Below are 21,418 nucleotides of genomic sequence, written 5' to 3' on the forward strand. Positions count from 1 at the left end.
TGTAAGGAGAAATATGTTGGTCTAAAACAAAAACGCAGCTATCTAGCAGAATGGTTGTTAAGCTGTACAATCAACTTACACAGTTAAACTAATGTATAAGTGCAGCAGTTCAGAAATCCTTTCTTTGCGCAATAGGGAAGGAGATATTTCCAGACGTATACAGGCATAAGCGAACTAGCAGGTAGACTGCGTTTAAAACACAGGAGTAACGTCTGTTTCAAACTGCTCTGCTTTGTGTTCGTTCACCTTAGGAAGTTGCATCTATGTTTAGATTCAGCGAGTTAGAAACAAGCTTCTTCTAAAAGCTGCGTTTTGATATTCCAGAGTGACTGAGACTATAGGCAGTAATGAGAATTATATTGCTTTAAAAGAAAAACGCAGCTCTCTAGGAGAATGGTTGTTAAGCTGTAGAATCAATTTACAGAGTTAAACTAATGTGTGTGTGCAGCAGTTCAGAAACCCTTTCTTTGGAGAATCTGGAAACAGATATTTCCAGCCATTTACAGGCATATAAGAACTTACAGTAAGACTGCATTTAAAACACAGGAGAAACGTCTATTTCAAACTGCTCTGCTTTGTGTTCATTCACCTTAGGACGTAAAAAAAAAACAAAAAACAAAAAAACGTCTGCGCCACCAGGACGCACTAGGCATCTAGACTGTGGACAGGAGGGCGCTGACCCCGGCCACGGTGCTACAGGCATGTACTGGGCAGCCCTGAGCAGCCAACAACCCCCAAACACCCCGCCCACAACCCCAAAACGGTGGGCGGGTGGCGCCCAGCTCCCCGTCCTGTCCCTTCCGGCCCCGGGCCCCAGGCCCCTTACCACTGGGGTTGGGTGTGCTAAGGGTGGGATGCGGGGCACTCTCGGGTAGGGGCGAAGGAGGGCAGCCAGGGCCCAGGCCTGGAGGGCCGGCGTGTTTGAGAGCGGTGGGGGCGACGGGATCCCGGCGGACGACAGGAGATTTGGGCACCGGTCCAGTGCCAGAGGCGCCGAGGCAGGAACCCTGCGTGAGCCAAGGACCCAAGGCCCCTGCTGACAAGATCCCAGGGGCTCCACGAGGGCAGCCGCGCGCGGAGCATCTGGAGATGCGCCCAGGGCGCCTGGCTGCCAGACTCGAACGGGGAGGGGGGAGGAGTGGGGGGGGGCGCAGTGCAGGGCACGGGGCCACCCGCAAGGCAAGCGAGGGTGGCGGTAGGAGGGGTGCGGCCCCTGACTCTCATGGGTGGGGAGGTAGGGGACAACGGTGGCCTCTACGGGAGACGGAACCAAAGTGGGGACCGGCAGGGAGGACCTGCAGCCCCCTTGTTAACGCTGTAAACTGTCCCCTCCCGGGGGGCCTGCAGACCACCGAGGCTGGGGAGGTCCCGCTGCCCAGGACTGTGACTTGCCTTCCGATTCCGAGTCTCTCACACCCAGAGGGCCAGGACTGCACCGCTGCCGTAACAGAGAAGAAATGTTGAACAGTTCTCCCCGGCCACGCAGTCCTTCTGATGCCTTCAGGCTGTGTCCCAGGGGCCACAGTGGTCAGGCAGTGACTTGACCTGGGTAGTCCAAGGTCTGTCTTAGTAGGGCAGTGCTCCCCTGGTCTCTGTCTGCTGAATGAAAAGGTCTTGCAGGTTCCTGCCCATCGCTGTCCGGATCCCGATCCCACCAAGTTTGAGCAGCCGTAAAATTAGGTTAGAAGGGTCACCAGGGTGTCTCTGAGGAGGAAACAGGGTGTTGGGGGCATTTGCTGCGCTGGGGCATGGGAATGTGGACTGGGGAAGGGTCTGTGTTTCCTTTCCGATGGTGGTGGAGGGTGGCTATTTACCTATGAGTGCCTTGGGTATTTTCTTTTCTTTTTCTTTTGAGAGGGAGTCTTGTTCTCCTGCTCAGGCTAGAGTGCAATGGCATAATCGTGGCTCACTGCAACCTCCACCTTCCAGGTTTAAGGGATTTTCCTGCCTCAGCCTCCTGAGTAGTTGGGATTACAGGCACCAGCTAATTTTTGTATTTTTAGTAGAGATGGGGTTTCACCATCTTGACCAAGCTGGTCTCGAACCCCTGACCTCATAATCCACCTGCCTCAGCCTCCCAAAGTGCTGGGATTACAGGTGTGAGCCACCGTGACCTGCCTTACTTCATTTTTAATGCACAAGCTTAAAAAGGAGTGAGGCTGTCTCTGCCTCACTCTACTCCCTGGCTGCTCCCCTGCCAACATGGGGGAGCCCTTTGTGTTTGAACAAAGCAGAAATAAGCAGGGATTTCCAGGCATACACAGGTTGGGGGTTGGGAGAGGAAGGAAGGTGGCCTGAGGCAGTGTAAATTAAGCCTCTCCCATTGCTTGTTCTGTCTGGCATGACCCTACACCCAAAGAGAGTGGTGCTTAGTGACCATGTCCTTGTTGCGTTAATCTTCAACGAGCAAAGCGTTTAGTACAGTCACCTCCTAATGCCTGTATTTCCAGAGAGAGGCAGAGGTATGAATAACCCAGACAAGGGGACAATAATTCCCACATGGTCATGCCCGTGTCTGCACAAAACACGCTTGGTAATTTTCTGGATAATGTGGTTGATTTGTGTTCCTCACTATGCTTGGCTAAGGTGAGTAATAATGCAAAGTTCTATTTTCTGAGATCCCCAAGATTGAAGCAGGGAACAGACAGAGACACGGGCTGGGGGAAGGAACTGTCTTGGGCATAGGTGTTTGTGAGAATGGCCTGAAGCAGAGTGGGTTGAGAATTGGTGGAGGAGTGTTAGCGGTCTCAGGAGAAAGGAAAAGAAGAGAAATCCCAAGTGTATCTGTTTCTTTGAAAGGATTATCATCCATACTTTTTTTTTTTTGAGACAGAGTTTCAATCTTGTTGCCCAGGCTGGAGTGCAATGGCACCATCTCAGCTCACTGCAACCTCTGCCTCCCCAGTTCAAGCGATTCTCCTGCCTCAGTCTCCCAAGTAGCTGGGATTACAGATGTGCTACCACATCCAGCTAATTTTGTATTTTTATCTACAACTGTTGTCTGCAACAGATCTACTTGCTTGACACATAGAAATGCTCCACCACGCCCAGCTAAATTTTGTAGCTTTAGTACAGACAGGGCTTCAACATGTTGGTCAGGCTGGTCTCGAACTCCGGACCTCAGGTGATCTGCCCACCTTGGCTTCCCAAAGTTCTAGGATTACAGACACGAGCCACCCCACCGGCCATGCTTCTAATTCTTTGGAAGTTTTGTGTGTTTGTCGGGGAGGCTATCACTGAATATTTACATAAGAATTGAATACACACAGCAGGTCTGATTTTCTCTGATGCTGGCGTTAGCTTGGTTTGTGATGTTTCTAAGAAGGAGGGAGCCCAGGGCAGAGATCTGGGATCACTCCCGTGACCACTTTACTGTTTGGGCCTCTTGCACTTCTGGCTTTTCTTCGATCTCTCAATTTCAAATCACTTGACTTGAATTTTTTCTTTCTAATAAAATGTCCATACCTAGTTACCCTCGGACTGTACCCTTTGCCTTCTGTGGGGAATAGTTCTTTGATCAGGAGAGAGCTGTGGGAGCCACAGCATCCTTTGAGCCAGAAGAGCTTGCTGTGGGTTTTTGCTGTTGGCTGCAAGGAGAGCTGGGCAGAGGCTTACCTCCTCCTCCTAAGCAAAAGGCACCCCTGGCCGGCTGAATCTGTTGAATGGTCTTTGCACACAAAGCACGGAAATGTATTAAAAACTTTATTCATATCTCCCAGGTTCTGGCTGTTTGACTTTTCAATCCATGGCGCCATTATTTTTTGGGTATCATGTTTGGTATTTTAGTTTTGCTCAGCCCAGATCCATGGTAATATCAAGCTTTTTTTCCCAAGCTTAGACTCACTGTAGCATCTCAAAACCGCAGGAGGTAGCAGACCTGGAAAGACTCTACCCACTCATCTCACAACCCGGACTGATGCACAAAGCATGAAAGCCACTTCCTGCCCAAGGACTCACCCTTGGGAGCATTGGGGCTCAAATTTCCATCTCCTGATGTTTCAGCCTCTGGGATTTAACATTTTCTATGGGTGAACGATGTCCCCTGAATTGAAAGTTGGTCTATTGTGATTGTCACCAGGCCCTCAGGGCCCAAAGAGCTGGGAGAAAAGAGGCGGCAGGCAAGAGACTTGGAGGAGGTCTGCCAGGTGTCACAGCAGCAGGCTGAGCACTCAGAAGCAGCCAGCAGCCTCCAGTGAGGCTACAGCCTTTGGGCCTGAAGTGAGGATGCACAAGGCCTTAGTGTCTCCTCTCAGGGAAAGAGGCAGGGAGACAGGGCAGCAGGGGGGCTGGTAGACGCCTGCCTGACGACAGTGATGGCTAATGGGGAGCTGGAGCTGAGGGCAAGAGGACTGGACGTCTCTACCTCCTGCTGCACCAGCTGCCTGCGTTCATCCAGCACATCCCAGGCCTGGCATTTCTTGGAGGCCCATCCTGGGATTTAGTGGAAGGTCAGAGCCAGGAGGGGATACTTCCTGCCCTCACGGAACTTCCAGCTTGGTCCAGGCTCCAGACACACCCATTGACATTCCTGGCCCAGATCCACAGAGACAGAAGATTCTCAGGGTTCCAGACACTGTGTGATGGGGGTGGGGTGGGGAGGGGTAGAGGTGGGGGGGTGAGGGTGGTAGGCATGGGGAGCAGAGGAGGGCCCTGGGCAAAGGCAAATGGGAGGAGGGATGTAGGATGGCCTGTGTGTCCACAGGGATATGTAGGAGAGAGTGGCTCTGGGCTGCCTCAGAGGGTAGACTTGTCTCCTTGGGGTGGATTCCATGTCTGGGAGGAAGAGTGCTGGGTGGAGGGTCAGACAGGGCTGAGGAGTACCTGGGGAAGGAGGTGATGAAGGGAGCCTGCATTTGGCATAAGAAGCTCACACATGTGAGCAAGTGAGTTGAGCCAGGCAGGAGGTGGTGAGAGCAGTGGGTTTGGGATGGAGTCTGGCTGCTGGGAGTGTGCAGGGTGGGTGGGGGAGAAAGAGGTCATCACCGGGGAGCTGGGCTGTGGTCCAGGCCTGAGCAGACTTAGGGGGAACGAGTGGAATCAGACTGTGGAAGTGGACAGGAAGCAGCAGAGTAACTGGGGAGGGGGGTGACTGGAAACACTGCATGAGGCTGGTCTGGGATTGGTCAGCTGCAGACAGGGCAGGAAGGGCGTGGAGACGTTGTCGTTTACAAGACCACACACCCTTGCATCGCAGCAGCATTTATTGAAACACAGATTGAGACAACCCAGAAGGCAGTGCACCCGTAGACAGTCATAAGAGGGAGACCCAGGAAGTGGCCTAGCTCTCTGTCCCAGCATCTCTGCATTGGACAGTCCCCACCTGCACCCAGCAAGGGGGCATCTGGAGCAGCCATGGAGTCTACTTTGAAATGTACAAAGGTTCACTGAATAGCAAACCTGTCCAAAGTCCCTTAACCAGGGGCTGTAGGCAAAAGGATGCCCTGCATTAATGGGCCTCTTGGCTGCGAGGCCACATGGGGAGCCTGGCTGGGACAGGTTAGCCCAGAAGCAGGAAGGCAGTCTGAGAGAAGCAAAACGTGAACAGGAAGTGCTTGCTGGGGGACCATTCTTCCCAGCCAGGAGGAGGGGCTGCTGGGGGGTACTTTCTCCCTGATTCTCGGGTTGTGGGTGGCTTGGCTGGATGGTTAGGTTGGCGCCTCCACCCAGGAGGTGGAGTTTCCATGCCAACCAGTCTCCCGTCACGCTGGGGGACTGTCTTGTCCCTGAGAGCTTGTGGAATAATACAAATTGGCTACAGGTATTTTGGAGCTAAGTTGGAGTTAAGCGAAGGGCTGGGAACACCTCTGTAAACTGCTGCCAGGAGAAGAACTAGGACGCATCTCCCTAGCATGAGAAGGCGGAGGCGAGCAGCCCAAGGGTCTTTCCCTCTGTAGGAACATCCGGAAGATTCTGGAAGCAAGCGCACATTTCCCATTCACATGCCATTCAGTGCAGTGACGCAGGCAGGCAGGCGCTTGGCGGGAAGCCCTGGCTCCAAGATTCTACTACGCAAAGCGGACCGACCGGCTGCTCCCGCAGCTGAAGCTGGAGGAGCGAGGCTGGCAGGGGGCACAGGAGTCGGGGGCCATCACCGTGATGCTGCCCCCTATGGCCGAGGGGCCAGAAGTGATCTGGCGCCCTGGGGTAGTGCTGTAGGAGAGGCCCCCACAGGAGACTCCGCCACGGGAGCTGCTGACACCTGTGGAGAGAGGAGATGTGGAGGGGTGAGCGGCTCGCTGCGGTCTCACCCACCCTATGACAGGCCCCAGGGCACTGGCATTGCAGAAGCTGCCTCCCTCTCCAAGGAGCTGGTGGTCAACAATGCAGGCCCTGTTTCTCAGATGCACAGTCCATGTAGGGGGCTGGGGCAGGAAGGAAGTGACGAGCCCTGGGCCCAGGGGGTCAAAGCTGCCAGGCTGCAGGTCCATGGCCGACAGCTCACTGCCCAAACCAGTGACGAGCTCTGAGCTCTGCTTTCTCTAACACCTGGCATGGCCCCCACTGAGGAGCCAGGGAAGGGGGAAACAGTTGGGGGAGCACTCGAGGCCCCACGGGTTAGGCCAATGAGTTCAGTTTTTCCGTCAAAAAAAGCCATTATTCTAGGAGAATTTCAGGCAGATACTCACAGACATTCACGGAGCCCACACCTTCACACAGCCTAGGGAAAAGGAAAACTCTGTTAGTTGCAGACACTGAGCTGGATTCCTTGAGTCCAATGGTTGCTTGGGAAAGAGAGGGTCATCCTGTGTGCAGTCTTCCCCTGAGAGGCAGGAAGGGCTCCCTGAAATCTGCACTAAATGCTTGCTTTCTTTGATGATTCTAACTGAAGACAAGGCCTCCTGATTTTCAGCAGCAGTGAGTGAGATTATGAACACACATAGTGTCCCTAGTTTGAGTGATGGTGGCCTACCTTGGATGCTGCCAATCAAGCTCACAGGAAGGAGAGTTGAATCTGATGCACCAGAATGTGAAAGGGCTTTGTGGGTGGTGAAGAGCTAAATGCATATAGAAGCACATCATCATCATAACACACAGGCCTGAGTGGCAGGCCACGCAGCAGCTTCAGGAGGAAGCTATTCAACAAGAATGGATTTGGCAGGCATGAGACTTGGGTGCAGGTCCCAGCTTTTCTGCTTATTAACTGTGTAGCTATGATAAAGGCACTGAATTCTGAGCCTACTTCTTTATCTTTAGATGGGAAAAACCACACTTATCTGATTGGATTTCGAGGATTATAGAAGAAGCACTTAGCACAGGTGTAGCGCAGAAGCATTCAAAGTTATCATCATTATTGAAGCTGTTGTACTAACAGTGGTCAGAGTTGTAGCTCACACCCAGCTCAAGGAAATTCACTCCTGGAGAACCACAGCCTCCACCTCGAAACACCACAAAGTCCTCTCAGCCCCACCTGTGCTCCTCGCCCTCCAGCAGGCGCCTGTAGGTGGCGATCTCGATGTCCAGGCCCAGCTTGGAGTTCATCACCTCCTGGTACTCCTTGAGCAGGCAGGCCATGTCCTGCTTGGCCTTCTGCAGGGCGGCCTCCAGCTCGGCCAGCTTGCAGCGGGCATCGGCGAGGGCCGCCTCACCCTGCTGCTCTGCCTCGGCCACAGCGGCTTCCAGCTTGGCACGCTATCGGGGTGGAGATGTGAGGGTCAGGATGAGAGAGAGAAGGCACGGCTTGGCTCACCCAAGCTGATGGAGCTAGGGCAGGGAGAGGAGGGTCCTAGAGAGAAGATTGGCCCATGGCCAGGTAGCTAATAGGGCTGTGAACAGGAGGGAGGAGATGGGTGGGCTTTTCACCATCTCTCCTTGATGGTGGTCACAGGGTGGCCAAGGAAGGGGCTGGGTCTTCCTTTGGAAGTCAGTGACATGGCCTGAGTGCTGTGAGACATGATAGAGCTCCTGCCCTCCCTCTGGGTCCCTGCTTCCTCATGGGCACACCATGAAGCCTGATTAGGACCAGGTGCTGTAGCCTGCCTGTGCTGGGTATTTGAATCCTCCACAGACCCCACCTGGCACTTGGCATTCTCAATCTCAGCCGTCAGCCTCTGGATCATGCGGTTCAGCTCATTGATCTCCTCCTTGGTGCGGCGCAGGGTCTCCCCGTGCCTGATCACCGTGGCCTTCATCTCCTCGCACTGGGGAAGGAGAGATGCTCAGGAGGCTCAGGGCGGGACCTCCCATCCATTCAGGACACCACGGATGGTTGTGCAGATTGTGCAGTGCTCAGCCTGTGCAACCACATGTGGCAGTCCTGCCCTGCCACCCCAGCCTCAGAGAGACAGCCCTTCTCTTCTCGTCCCTAGGGACCAGCATCCCTAGAAAAGGAAGTCTATTTAATAGATACCTCACATCCCTCCCACTGCTCTGTCTAGTAGGCAGGTGTCCTGTGCCACTCACCTTGCTGCGGTACCAGGACTCAGCCTCAGCCCGGCTGCGGCTGGCAACATCGTCATACTGAGCCTTGATCTCAGCGACGATGCAGTCCATGTTCAGGTCCCGGCTGTTGTCCATCTTAACTATGACTGAGGTGTCTGAGATGTGAGCTTGGAGAACACGGATCTCCTGTGGGGCCGACAGCCAGTGCATTTGCTTCTGGTCCCTGAGCTGTGCCACCCCAGGGGGCAATGTCCACTCCCTAGAGGGGCACTGGCCATGAAGCTTACATGACTCCTGCTCCCACCACCTTCCCACATACACGGGCTCCTTACAAACAACAAAGGGGCTGTAGAGGCCACCTAGGAACAGTGTCTGCCTTAGAAGTGGGAAAACTGAGGCCCAGAGGTTGAAAAAGTTCTGATCCAAAGTCACCCACCAGGGGAGCTGGGGTCTGGATGCCAGGATGAATGATTAGTCCATTAATGAGGACCATGCCCTATGTGCGAAGCCATCCCGGCCCCCACCACACATGCACACTCTCGTGCCCATGTCTAGTCTGGCACTCACACATGCAGCACACAGGCAGCACACCAACATGCAGAGGTCACAGACTCTGAGCAGCCCCAGAACATGAACACTCCATGCTCCTCACACACATGAATGTGGGTGTGGCCTCTGTATTGTGGGCCCCTGGCATGTGTGTGCAAGCTCTTTTCACACTTACATTGCACATTGGCAAACAGGCACACACATGCACCCTTGCCCCGCTGCTCTCCCGTCTCCAAAACAGCCCTCCACCTGTCCTGGCTGGGTGGCAGGTGCCCCCTCACCTCTTCATAGAGGCGCCTTAGGAAGCTAGACTCCTCCACCAGGGCCTCCACATTGGCCTCCAGGTCTGATTTCCGCAGGTAGGCGCAGTCCACGTCCTGGCAGTGGGACAGAGAGGAGGGGACGCGCATGTGAGAGAAGACCAAAGGAAGGTGCCTCCGGTCAGCGTGGTGACCCTGCCCCTTGCTGGAGTGTGCACCGATGGGCCCTCCTCCTTGCCCCATGACCAGCTCCTCACCTTCTTTAGAACCACAAACTCGTTCTCTGCTGTGGCTCTCAGGGCCACCTCCTCTTCATACCTGGGTGTGGGAGAGAGAAGGGCTGGAGCTGAGAAACGGGACTTGAATACCATCCCAACTCCTGGGCAAGCTCTTCCAGGGATTGAAAAGGGATGAATCCCCTCCAGATGTTGTCTTGGCCCCTCCAGGATCTATTTTGTGTATTATTCACGGCTAGCCCTTGTCCCAGCCTGGCTTCATTCCACCGCAGTCCTTCTGCCTGAGATGGGGTTGGGAATGCACATTCCTTCCCCCAAGTCTAAAATCATCTGGGCATTCTAGATCTCAAAGAGATGGTCCCATTGGCAGGGAGATCACAGAGCCCATGTCATAAAGGTAAGCTGTGAAGGGCAGGGGACATAGAGAGTGCTAGAATTCCACTGGATTGCCTCTCCTCACTCCCCTAGAAGTAGCTCTAGAGTTTTAGAGGTGGATCCCAGGAATCTGAAGAAATCTAGTCCCCACTGGATCCCTGCTCTGGGTTCCAGGCAGCCTGCTAGAGGAATCTGAAAGAAGAGGGCTATGGGCAGAGCCTCCCAGTCTTCTCTCTGAGTTTCCCCTGAGTCCCCCCAGCTTGCTGCACTCACTTCTTCTTGAAGCCCTCCAGCACCTCCTGCACGTGGTTGAGCTCTGAGGCCAGCCTTCCACTGTCGGCCTCCACGCACTCAGCCTCCCGCCGCAGAGTCTCAATGTAGCCACTGAACAGCGGCTCTAGGTTGCTCTCGCAGCAGCGCTGGTTCTGGTAGAACTGCCACTTGGTCTCCAGCAGCTTGTTCTGTTGCTCCAGGAAGCGCACCTGCCGTTCCGGAGAGAAGAGGGTCAGAGGAAGCCTGGGGGGAGGTGCCTGGTCCCCCACAGCTCTCTCTGCCCTTGGGTGCTGGCTGAATGGGCTGAGCCATAAAGCTGAGTGTCTGCAGCTCAAGGGACCCATTCCCAGATCCCCAGGGAGGCAGTTGTGGGTGTGAAGGAAGGCAACCTGGCTAACCAAAGGTCTGCTTCAAGCCCCGGCTTTGATACTTTAAAGGGCAAATTGTTTCACCTCCTGGGGCTCAGTTTTCTCCCCTCCAAAATGGAGAGGAGAATAGTGCCTATCTTAGCACTGTTGTGAAAATTTAACAAGTTAATGCATATCAAGTGCTTGGAACAGTCCCTGACATGCAGTAAATGCTCAGTCTATTTAACTATTATTATAATTACCAGTTGTCCTTCACTTACTCATTTATGCAACAAACACTTATTAAATATTTACTACGTAGTGCCAAGGCCGGTGCTAAGATACACACATTCATGTCTAATGTCTGTGTCTATGTCCATATCATCTATCTCTACATTCCATCCAATTATCACAGCCCTGTGGGACGTAGACTTTACCCCATGTTACACATGGGGAAATTGAGACCTCAAGGTGTGAAATGCCCAGCTCATGGTGAGCGATAGTCTTGCCACAAGATAGGCATGCTCTGCCTGCCCCTACAGCATGTCTGAGCTGCTCATATACACCCCCTCACCCCCAGGCTGCTGTCTGAAAAGTGGAGAGGCTGATACCCATCCCAACCGCTCACTGTGAAGATGAACTCGGATCACTGAAGAAAAAGTGAAAACGGGAAGTTCACTGCTTCTGCTCCCTAAACCCTGATCCTAGGCCCCCAAGCCTGGTCCTTCTGCTCTGCTAGAGGCCTGTGGACACAGGAGGAGCCTGTGAAGGAGGCTCCCAGCCTCCCCTCACAAAACTTTCTTGGGAGGCAGCCTCACAGCTATGCAGCATTCTCCATGCTCTGGGTCCATTAGGAGGTCTCCTCCTGCCAGCCTGGCCACCTGTCCGTCTGCATTCTAGCCCTCCCTCCTGAAGAGGCTGCCAAGCCTGGATTGGCTAACTGTCACACCTCTTCACCCACCACCGTCCTTGGAAAGTAATGATAATAACAGCTGACATGTACTGAGGGCTTACTATTTGCCATCATGTTTCATGCGTGGACTCATTAACCCTCACAAGTGGATGAGGCAGGTCCTGTTCTCCAGCCGAGGAAACTGCCTGGTGTCTCATACCGCTGAGTGGTGCAGCGAGGGCTTGGGGGAGGCAGTGTGGCTCTGGGCATTCCCAGCCCCTTCACACACTGCCTGGCTAGGAGACACAAGGTCTTTTGGTCTCCCCATTATCTCCCACTCTTCCAGCACCTGCTGCCCAGTCCAAGTTTTCAGACACAGTTCTGATAGTTCTGTGTCGTCTTGGCTCAAGAAAGACACACATGCTCACACAAATACACTCACATGCACACACACACATATACTCACACACATGTACACACAAACTAACACACATACACGCATACATACTGCTACACACATACACATGCACACGCACGTATACACACATATACACACACTTTCACACACACATTAACACACATACACACACAATACTGCTACACAGATACACATGCACACACATAAACACACATGCACACACATGTACACATACTTTCACACACACTAACACACATACACGCACATATACCGCTACACACATGCACATGCGCACACACATACATACATTCACATGCACACACACACATACACACACTCACATGCCACACACACATACACACACACTTTGGACCACTGGCTCAATGTCTAGACCACACCCGGACCTCATTAAATGCTGCGGGAGTTAAATGATGGAAACTGACCCTTTCACCTGTGTGGGTCTGCAGGTCATTCCCTCTCCTGCCTTAAACCTGCAGCCATCCTGTCTCCTCAGCAGATTGGAACCTCCCCGAGGGAGAGCAGGGCTGGGGGCTTCTCTGGGCCGTCTCAGGCCTTACCCACCTTGTCGATGAAGGCCGCGAACCTGCTGTTGAGGCTCTTGATCTGCTCCTTCTCCTCCTGCTTGACGCACTGCGCGTTGGGGTCGATCTCCAGGTTGAGGGGCGTGAGGAGGCTCTCGTTGACCGACACGGTGGTGATGCAGGGGGGGCTGGGCCCGCACACGCCCCCGGAGCGGTAGCCGAAGCTGCGCCCGCAGGAGCCGGCGCGGAAGCCCCCCACGGCTATGCGGGGCCCGCAGGAGCCCAGGTTGCAGAGGCTGCGGCTGCCGAAGCCCGTCAGCCCCCGGTAGCAGGACACCCCTCGGTAGGTGGGGGCGCTGATGCAGCAGCGGTTGCCGGTTTTGGGGGCCACAGCTGAGCAGGAGCTGAAGTTCCTGGTGACCCCGCATCCTGAGCTGATCCTGTAGGAGCGGCACGACATGGTGTGCGGCTGAGCAGAGTCTGAGAGACAGCGGCAGGCGGTGCGGGTGGCAGATTGCGAGGCTCAGGATCCTTCTGGTCTCTCTGATCCTCCCTGGTCCTTTTATTGGTGGGGAGAGCTGGGGTTGGCTGCATAAAAGGAGTGAAAAGCCATTTTATGTTGTTTATGGGCTTGGGGAGTTTGCCAGCAACTCCCCACGGACTCATCTTCAAGGTGAGCTCAGCAGCGACTCGGGCTCCGTGAAGTCTTGAAGATGTTATTAAGGATACTGCGTTTGCACTTTTCATCTTCAAAGCTCGTTTACATACATTAAGTAATTAATTTTCTCACAGTCTGTCTGTGAGATGGCCTCAACCCACACTCGGAGACGGATTTGAACTGCACAACAGCCTGGGGGTGGCCGGGTTTGGGATACGGGCAGGTGCCATTGTCTCAAGGGAGAGGCTGTAGGGTCCTAGGTTAGATGAGACTGGGGGGCGGCCATTGCATCCTTCTGCCTGGTTCCACAGAGGACACATTCTCAAGTAAATCATTGCATTTCAGGGGCCAATAGGTCAGGTGAATCCCACCCTATCCAGGCAGCATTGCTTGGAAGGTTCAGGAGCAGAGCGGTCATTCTGAACATGCCCATGCCAGGATGGAGGGCTGGGGCAGATGGTCTCTTGGAACCGTCTGGATTCCAGCCCAGAGGCGCTGGTCCAGAGCTTTCATTTCTCACCCAGCAAAAGTGCAAACCACATAACTCTCAGTGGCCACAATAATGGCCACTTGTAGATTATGGGGAGACTCCCTCTAGATACTTTCTTCCATTTGGCCAAAAGGATTGGAGAACTAAACCTTGGGATAACCTGGGGGCTATAAATTTGCTGTGGTCACCTTTCCTTTGCTCTTTAAGAAGAAAAAAGTCATGTGAGTCTCCCTTCCCAGACCACCAGCTGCAGGAGGTGTTCCTTCTGTTGGCCAGCTCCAGAATTGTCATCCCTAGGGGAGACTGCATTGCACAAAGCTGGAAGTGGGATGGTGGCTTATTCTTGTCTTAGGTTGCCATGAGTTCTGGCTCCCAGGGTTCTGGGAGCCCCATCCTTCTGGTTTCTGCTTCCCTGCGTGTCCTTGGGCCACTTATTAGGATAATGAGTGCTATTCTTTTAATGCTTATGGAGTACGAACCTTGGGGATGTTGGTCTGCCCCCAGGGAGGTTAGCCAGACACCCAAGTGTCAGGAACTTAAGGAATAAGAGCCAGTGAGCTTCCTCAGAAGGTGATTCCTCCAGGAAGCCTTCCGTAACCAAACTCTGCCACTGTGCTGCTGTTCCCATAAGTCCTTCATGAAATGCCCTACACTCTGTCCTGCATCTGCCCTCATCTCCACAGCCAGCCGACCTCCCCCAGGACCTTCACCCAGGATCAGGCTGATCGATTCCCATCTCACCTCTACATTCCACATTGTTCTTCAGGGCAGGGTAGAGAGAGCTTGACAGCTGGTGGGGGAAGATCAGGTGGTCTCACCAGCTGCCCCTGGAACATATCCAGGTCATAATCATCCATGGAAAAGCATCTGGATTTGGCAACCCGGCAATGGAATCAAAGCTGGAAGACCTGGTTCAAGGTCCAGTTTGGATCCTTACTAGCAGTATGGCTTTGGGGAAGTTCTTAACCTCTCTGAGCCTGTTTCCTTAAATGTAATGTGGGATTCATCCTTAAATTCTGGGGCTGTTTCAAGGGTGAAGTGCATGATACATGAGAATGTGCGGTTGGGATGGGAAGGCTCTGGATAACAGAAAGGGCCTATTGCTTCCCATGAGAAACATTCCCACCTGCCTTGCCCAGTAGAGAGGTCCTGCTCCTTGCCCTGCCATGGTCTTCACCTCCTCTGCATGTTTATGACTCCTTTACCCTTTCAAGGTTGCTTTTAATGTTTCCTTTAGTCTGATTTCACTTGTATAGCAATTCTGGGTGGAGTCTGGGGACAGGGAGGAGGCTCTGTGGGAGACTGCAGGGGATGACGATTCCCTAGCCCCTGCTACTCAGTGCAGGGCCTGTTGCCGGGGACCAGGGATGTCAAAAGGATTGGAGAACTCAAACTTGGGATAACCTGTGGGCTATAAATTTGGACAGAGTTCACTGACTGGCTGCTGTGTAGACCTGGAGCTGGTGTGGTGTGGGCCAAGAGGGAGTTCCGAGCAGCGTGGGAGGTGGAGGGGCCTGAAAGTCCATAAATACCTCCCCCTCTCCACAACTCCCTTAAGCCTCTGCCCTCCTCCAGGTTGTTAAAGATGATGGGACCAGAGCCATTTCTGTTCCTCCTTGGGGGCAGGAGGTTTTGTCCTGGAGGGAGGCTCCTGTTTCAATTGCTTTCTTCTGGACCCAACACACACCCCATCTAACCCTCACCCTAAATTGGGAAGGGAAGGTGGGGCCAGGGGATTCAGGAGACTGGGGGTAGCCCATTGTTTCCAGAACTGAGATACCTCTCCAGGACCAGCAGGTCTATTCAGCCCAAAGGTGCAAGCCCCTGCAATGGCCCACCCTGCCCACCCTGCTCATGCGTGCTGGGTGAAGCTTGCATCACTGCTGATGGCAATGCTGAGCCCAGGGCTTGGGGGCTGCCCAAGTTGCTGTCCAGGTGGAGCTTCAGATTGGAGGAGCTGGGCTGAGGGCAAAGCCTCGAGGGGAGCTGATTCCTTACTGGTCTGGTCCCAGGTGGTCCAGGGCCAGTGAGCAAGTCAGGGCAGGTGGATCTGGCACAGCTGTCCTGGAAGGACCTGGGCCTTTGCTTATGGTTCTACCCAGGAGGGACTCAGAGAACATGTAGCCTCTCTAGCCATCACCCAAACACCCTGCTCACTGGAACCCAAGTCTTTGCCCTGAGAGTCAGGATCTTTGCAGGGCTGGAAGCCCCATCTCCTTTTAGTGTCTCATCCTCATTCGCTGTGCCCTTGTTCGCCTGTGCCCCATCGCACTCCGCTCCCTTCCATCAACCTTATCCCTGTCACACCTTGGCTTGGAATGTCTGAGAACAGCTGCCTCTTCCAGGAAGCCTTTGTGAGCTCATTAGAGGGAGGCTGTGATTTCTCCTCCCTCTGTCTCACAAATGCCTTCTCTGGGGCTCTCCCCAATTATCCCCTTCCACACCCTTTTGTCCTAAGGGCTGTCACTCATCACCTCCCTTAGCCCTGTCCCCTCTTGTTCCCTGCACCTTTGGAAGGCCCCATCTAGTTCCAGAAATCCCAAGAGTCCACAACCCAGCCGTAAAGTGCTCCCAAGAGGCTACTTTTTTCAGAAAGCCTTCAAGAACTACTTGGGGAGAGAAGTTCTTTACCCTACCCTGGAGCCCCAGGCAACATCTGAGACCCCTTGTGATCTGCCCCACTCCAGAGTACAGATTCTGGGGTTTTCTCAGAGGTCCCCCTGCTCCCACCTCAGCCCTACCTTCAGGCGGTGCTTTTTGCCTGAGCTGGGATGCTCCCTGGGGCAGCTGGCTCTCCCCCATCCCAGAGGCCCACTGCCTCCCTTTCCTTCTGCTTTTTCCACTGTACTAAAATCCTCTGCTTTTAGGAAGACTTCCTGGATTTGTCCAAAGACAGGAGGGCGCTGGCACCTTCCCTCGTCCTGCACTGACTGTCCTTAGGGCTGCCTGTCTATCCTCCCAGTTTTGTGTTTGTGTTTGCCTGGGCTCTTGTGGGTTGTTTTCCTATCTCTTCTAGCAGGCTGATCCTCCTCAGTCAATCCTGATGGGCTCCCCATGGACAAGGCCTGAACAGCTGATTTAAGTTGGGCACTGCTCTTTGCCTCTGCTGGCCACACTTTTATTATGCATCCAAGGCTACGCCACTGCTGGTGCTGAGATGCAGCTATTGAAGGATCTTCTTAGCCCTCTTTACCTCTCTTTGGCTTTCACAGGACTTGGGCATGGCATGATTCAGAAATCCTGAGTGAGAGAAGGGAGGCCGGAGCCACTTGACATTCTCCAGTGTGTCGTGGTAGGGTTCTGTGCCCAGCTGACACAGCTGCTCCCTGGCCTGCCCCACAGGAACTCCAAGAAACTCCACCCTCCTCCTGAACTCTGTCTGCGTGCCTTCCTGAAGGCGTTCCCTGGTGCTTTGCTGTTTTCCATGGTTACTCCGGGTCAGAGCAGATGCTCAGTCATTACAGAGCCTCTGATTTCAGGAGTGGAGTGCAGGAATGATTTTGAAATTTTTTCTTTTCTTTTTGGCAGTAGGAGGAGAACAGCTATATAAAGCTATATAAAGCCGTGTATCTACTTATTTAGTTATAGAATAGATAAGACCGACATGCTGGTCTTCCTGTTTACCCCTGGCCTCCCATCTCCATTCTCAACACAGGAGAGTGAGCCCCATAAAACATAAGTTGGATCAGGTCACTCCGCTGCTCAAACGCCCAACTCCCTATTTCACTTGGAGTTCCAACGATGGCAGTAGGGCTCTACACTGCCTGTCCATATTGTGGCGTTTGTCGCTGGTCTCCCTGTGCTCCTGGAGAATCAGGACGGGGTACACTCCTGACTCAGGGCCTGTGCTCTGCTGTCCCTTGTGCCCAAAGGCTCTTCTCTCATCCACATGGCTTGCCCATCACCTCCTGCAGGGTTTTTCCCCAATATCATCTCTCTGACCCTTTGAAAAAAATGGCAGTCCACTCTCCACCCCAGGGCACTCTCCATCCGGCTTATCTTGCTCTGATACACACTCCAGAATTTACTTATTTATTCTATTTATGGATTATTGTCTGGTTCTCCCCTCACCCCAAAGCAAACTCCCTGGGAGCAGAGATTTTATTTGTTTTGTTTATTTTGTTCACCTAGAACAGTGCTTGGAATACAGTAAGTGCTCAGTAAATATTGTTGTCCGATGAATGTATAAATGAATGGATATCTTGGATACTTTAGATATTTGAGGTTTGGCAGAAAATGACAGCTTGTGGGAAGCCCTGGCGCTTGAGCCCTGAGGAGCGCATGAAGTTTGAAAGCTGCAGGGCTAAGCCCCCTCCCTGGCTCTTTCCTGCTTCAAGGCTGTGGTTTTCTGAACACCCATGGAGACAAAGAGCACAGCACGGTGAAAATGGCTGTGTTGGGTTGGTGAGAAGAGATGGACTTCTTTTTAAAAGCTGTTATTTATTGCTTGTATGTTTGTGTCCTAATTACAAATTTGGAGGAAAACAAAATGGTCACAAGACTCTAAGCTCCCTCCCCTCGCCATATCGCACAAGCCAGTCCTGCTGGCAGCCTGCTTTGAACATCTCCTGTGCCTTCTTGTCCGAAGTTGGTGGCCAGAAGAGGGCAGCAAATTCCCACAACTGGCCTGGTGGCAGTTCACTGTGGCAGAAGCAGAAAAGGCCAGGGATCTGCCTGCGGCTGGCTCTGGTTTCCAGAGCTTTGGAAGCTGGAGACAGTCCCTGATGCTCCTGCATCCACCTGTGGTTGGTTCTGGAGTGGCTGAACTGCTGACAAAGCTACTGTTCATTGATAAACAGACACCAAGCCCACCACCAAACTGAAGCAATCGTGCCCCCGCCCCCCCCGCGTGCCAGGTTCAGTGCTAAGCACCTTGGATTGCCATTGCCTGTCATCCCCACAACTCTTTGAGGTGGGACGTATTTTTCCATTTTACAAATGAGGCAAGAAGCGTACTGAGATGATGTGACAGGCAGAACAGCACGGTGGTAGTAAGCCTGGGCTCAGGAGTCAGAGCTCCTCTGCTTCACCACTTATTTAACTCTTCTGGACCTCAGTTTTGTCGTCTGTCAAATGGGAAATAATAAAAGTACCTACTACCTAAGGCTATTGAAAGGATAAAATGAGTTAACCTATGAGAATTACTTGGAACCCTACTCAGTTCAATATATGTTAGGTATTATTGTTACCTCTCATTACCTTTGGTCACGCAGCCAGTAAGTGGAAGACCTGGGACGGAACTCAGGTCTGCCTGTGCCCTAGTCTGTAGCTACCCCCCCATGCCATCTTTGGGGGAAAACTGACATATTAATAATATTGAGTCTTCCAGGTCATGAACACAGTACATCTCTCCATTTATTTAAATCTTCTTTGATTTCTTTCATTAATGTTTTGTAGTTTTCAGCATACAGCTCCTCATTTTATGCCTAAGTATGCATCCTTTGGAATTAAATCGTACATTGGATGATATTTTAACAGTTTTTATTTCCATAGCTGGTGTATAGAAACACAGTCGATTTCTGTATATTGACCTTGCATCCTGCAACCTTGCTAAACTCACTTATTAGCTCTAGTAGGTTTTTAAAAAATATATTTACTAGAATTTTCTATATAGAATGTGTTGACTTCTGAAAATAGAAACAGCTGTATTTCTTCCTTTCCAAACTGTATATTTTTTGTCTTAATTTACTGGCCAGGACAACTTGTACAATACTAGGAGTCGTGTAAGCAGACTTCCTTATCTTGTATCTGATTTTAGAAAGAAAGCATTCAGTCTTTTACCATTAAGTATGCTGTTAGCTGCAGGTTTTTTTTTTTTTAAGATTCCATTTGCCAGACTAAGGAAGTTTTCTTCAATTTCTGGTTGCTGAGAGTTGTCTTTTTTAAGCCAAGAATGGATGTTAAATTTCTTCAAATGCTTTCTCTGCCTCTATCAAGATAATTATATTGCTTCTCCTATTTAGTTTGTTGATATCATGAATTACATTAATAGAGTTTTGAAAGTTGAACCAGTCTTGCATTTCCAGGCTAAACTCTAATTGATTGTGACGTATTGTGCTTTCATTTGTTACTGTGCTTAATTTACTAATACCTTGCTGAGGATTTTTTTCATCTCTGTTCATGAAGCTTTCTTTTCTTATAATGTCACTTGGTTTTGGTGTCAGGGTAATGCTGGTCTCAAAAGGAATTGAGAAGTTTTCCTTCCTCTTATGTTTTCTGGAAGAGTCTGGGTTGAATTCTTCCTTAAATGTTTGATAGAATTCACCAGTGAAAATACTTAGGTCTGAATTCTTCTTTGTGGGAAAGTTTAAAACTGTACATTCAGTGCATACTTAGTAGATACAGAGCTACTCAGGCAGGACTGGCTACATAATTTACAAGGTCTATCAGGGTGAATGTTCCCTGTTGTCACTTGAAAAGAATGTGTATTTTTCTGTTTGGCATGGTGTGCTCTATAATGTCAATTAAATGAGGTTAATAGTGACATAAATTACCAAAGACAGAGACAGTAGCCATTAAACTTTCCTTCTGTTAATCTGTCTTTTGTCAGTTTAATTCACAGACTCCAAGCACTAAAGCTAAATGGGTAAAAGCAAGCTTTTTATCCCTGACAATGTGTTTTGATCATTTATGTTCTGTGTAACTATTAATATCGTTTTATTTAAGGTCTGTGATTTTGTTATTTGTTTTCTTTTTGGCCCTTCTGATGTTTGTTTCTCTATTTCTTCCTTTTTATCTTCTTTGGATTATTTAGATATTAAGATTTTTTTCTTTTTTCTATGACTTAAAACACTTATTTATTAATTATTATTTATTATTACAGGTATTGATTGACTTACCACCTATGCAACTTACAACAATTCGACTTTACGACCACAATCGCTAGCCACGACTGCTCCGCGTCTGGCAGCGCAAACGTTGCCCAGCTGGGCGTACGACAGTGCGGACCAGCTTCTGGCAGCATTACCATCTCCGCGTGCACCATTTCAACTGTACATATAGCCTCCTCAACTTACAACCAAATCGTGTTACGACCGGTCCGCGGTCCCGACCGTGGTCGTAAGTCAAGCACTAGCTGTATTGTTTTGCAGAGACAGGGTCTCCTCATATTACCCAGGCTGGTTTCGATCTTCGTGCTCAAGTGATCCTCCTGCCTCAGCCTCCTGCAGTGTTGGGCTACCGGCATGAGCCACGTGGCCTGACCTCTATTGATTTTTGAGTATATCTCTTTGTATTACTTTTTAGTGGCTACTCTAGAGATACAACATATGTAATCTACTCTTTCACAGTCTACTTAGAGGTAATATTTTTATCACTTACATTGACCTTCCTCCTTTTATGGGATAGTCATCGTAGATAGTTCATCTACATAAATTAGAACCCCACCAACAGTTCCCATTTTTATTTTCAATAGTCATGTGTCTTTTAAAGAATATAAAAGAAAGAAAAATACATTTTATATTTACCCAGATATTTACCATTTCTGTTGTTCTTTCTCCATTCCCGAAATTACGTTTCCCTCTGATATTGTTTCCTTTAAGAGCAAGTCTGCAGTTGGCAATTCTCTTAGTTTTCTTTCATCTGAAATGTCTTTTGTTTCTTTGTGGGTTTTGTTTTCTTTTTGCCTCTGCTTCTGAAGGATACTTTTGCTGGCTGTAGACTTCCGTGTTTACAGTTCTTCCCCAACCCTAGCCCCTGGCACTTCAAAGGTGATGTGCCGCTCTCTTCTGTCTTTCATGATTTCTGATGAGAAATCTATGATAATTTGAACTGTAATTCTCCTATATGTAATGTGTTATTTTTCTCTAGCTTAAAAAAACCTTTTTCAAATCTTGTTTTCTCTTTATTCTTCAGATTGGATAATTTCTACTGATCTGTCTTCGAGTTATTGACTCTCCTTTGTCTACTCCTTTTTGTTATGGGCCCATTGATGACTTTAAATTTCAAATATTAAAATTGCTCCCAAGAGGTATGTGTGACTTTGCATATAGAAGATAAG

At 51.0% G+C, this 21,418-nt stretch overlaps 1 protein-coding gene and 1 long non-coding RNA gene across 2 annotated transcripts; one reads left to right on the forward strand and one right to left on the reverse strand.

Moving 5' to 3' along the window:
• Positions 1-5,183: 5,183 nt before the first annotated feature.
• KRT85 (keratin 85) lies at positions 5,184-12,883 on the reverse strand. The gene is made up of 9 exons (XM_017501729.2): positions 12,312-12,883; positions 10,073-10,281; positions 9,446-9,506; positions 9,210-9,305; positions 8,401-8,565; positions 8,013-8,138; positions 7,409-7,629; positions 6,627-6,658; positions 5,184-6,199 (listed from the first exon to the last, which is right to left on the reverse strand). The coding sequence occupies exons 1-9, from the start codon at positions 12,729-12,731 to the stop codon at positions 6,006-6,008; spliced, it is 1,524 nt and encodes a 507-aa protein (XP_017357218.1). The 5' UTR covers positions 12,732-12,883; the 3' UTR covers positions 5,184-6,005.
• Positions 12,547-20,857, forward strand: LOC108284833. Its single transcript, XR_001817356.2, has 3 exons — positions 12,547-12,614; positions 17,900-18,331; positions 20,511-20,857. It is a non-coding gene; the product is annotated as an uncharacterized LOC108284833 (long non-coding RNA).
• The last annotated feature ends 561 nt before the right edge of the window (positions 20,858-21,418 follow it).

The sequence above is a fragment of the Cebus imitator genome, unplaced genomic scaffold (genome assembly GCF_001604975.1).
Source record: "Cebus imitator isolate Cc_AM_T3 unplaced genomic scaffold, Cebus_imitator-1.0 Scaffold285, whole genome shotgun sequence".
NCBI lineage: Eukaryota > Metazoa > Chordata > Mammalia > Primates > Cebidae > Cebus > Cebus imitator.

Bases quoted from the DNA above. Each gene is read 5' to 3' on its own strand.
- KRT85 (XM_017501729.2), bottom strand. From the start codon at position 12,731: ATGTCGTGCCGCTCCTACAGGATCAGCTCAGGATGCGGGGTCACCAGG. The intron at 10,282-12,311 runs GTGGGTAAGGCC...CCGGAACGGCAG, and splicing joins TCGCGGCCTTCATCGACAAG to GTGCGCTTCCTGGAGCAACA. The intron at 7,630-8,012 runs GTGGGGTCTGTG...CCACCCCGATAG, and splicing joins TTGAGAATGCCAAGTGCCAG to CGTGCCAAGCTGGAAGCCGC.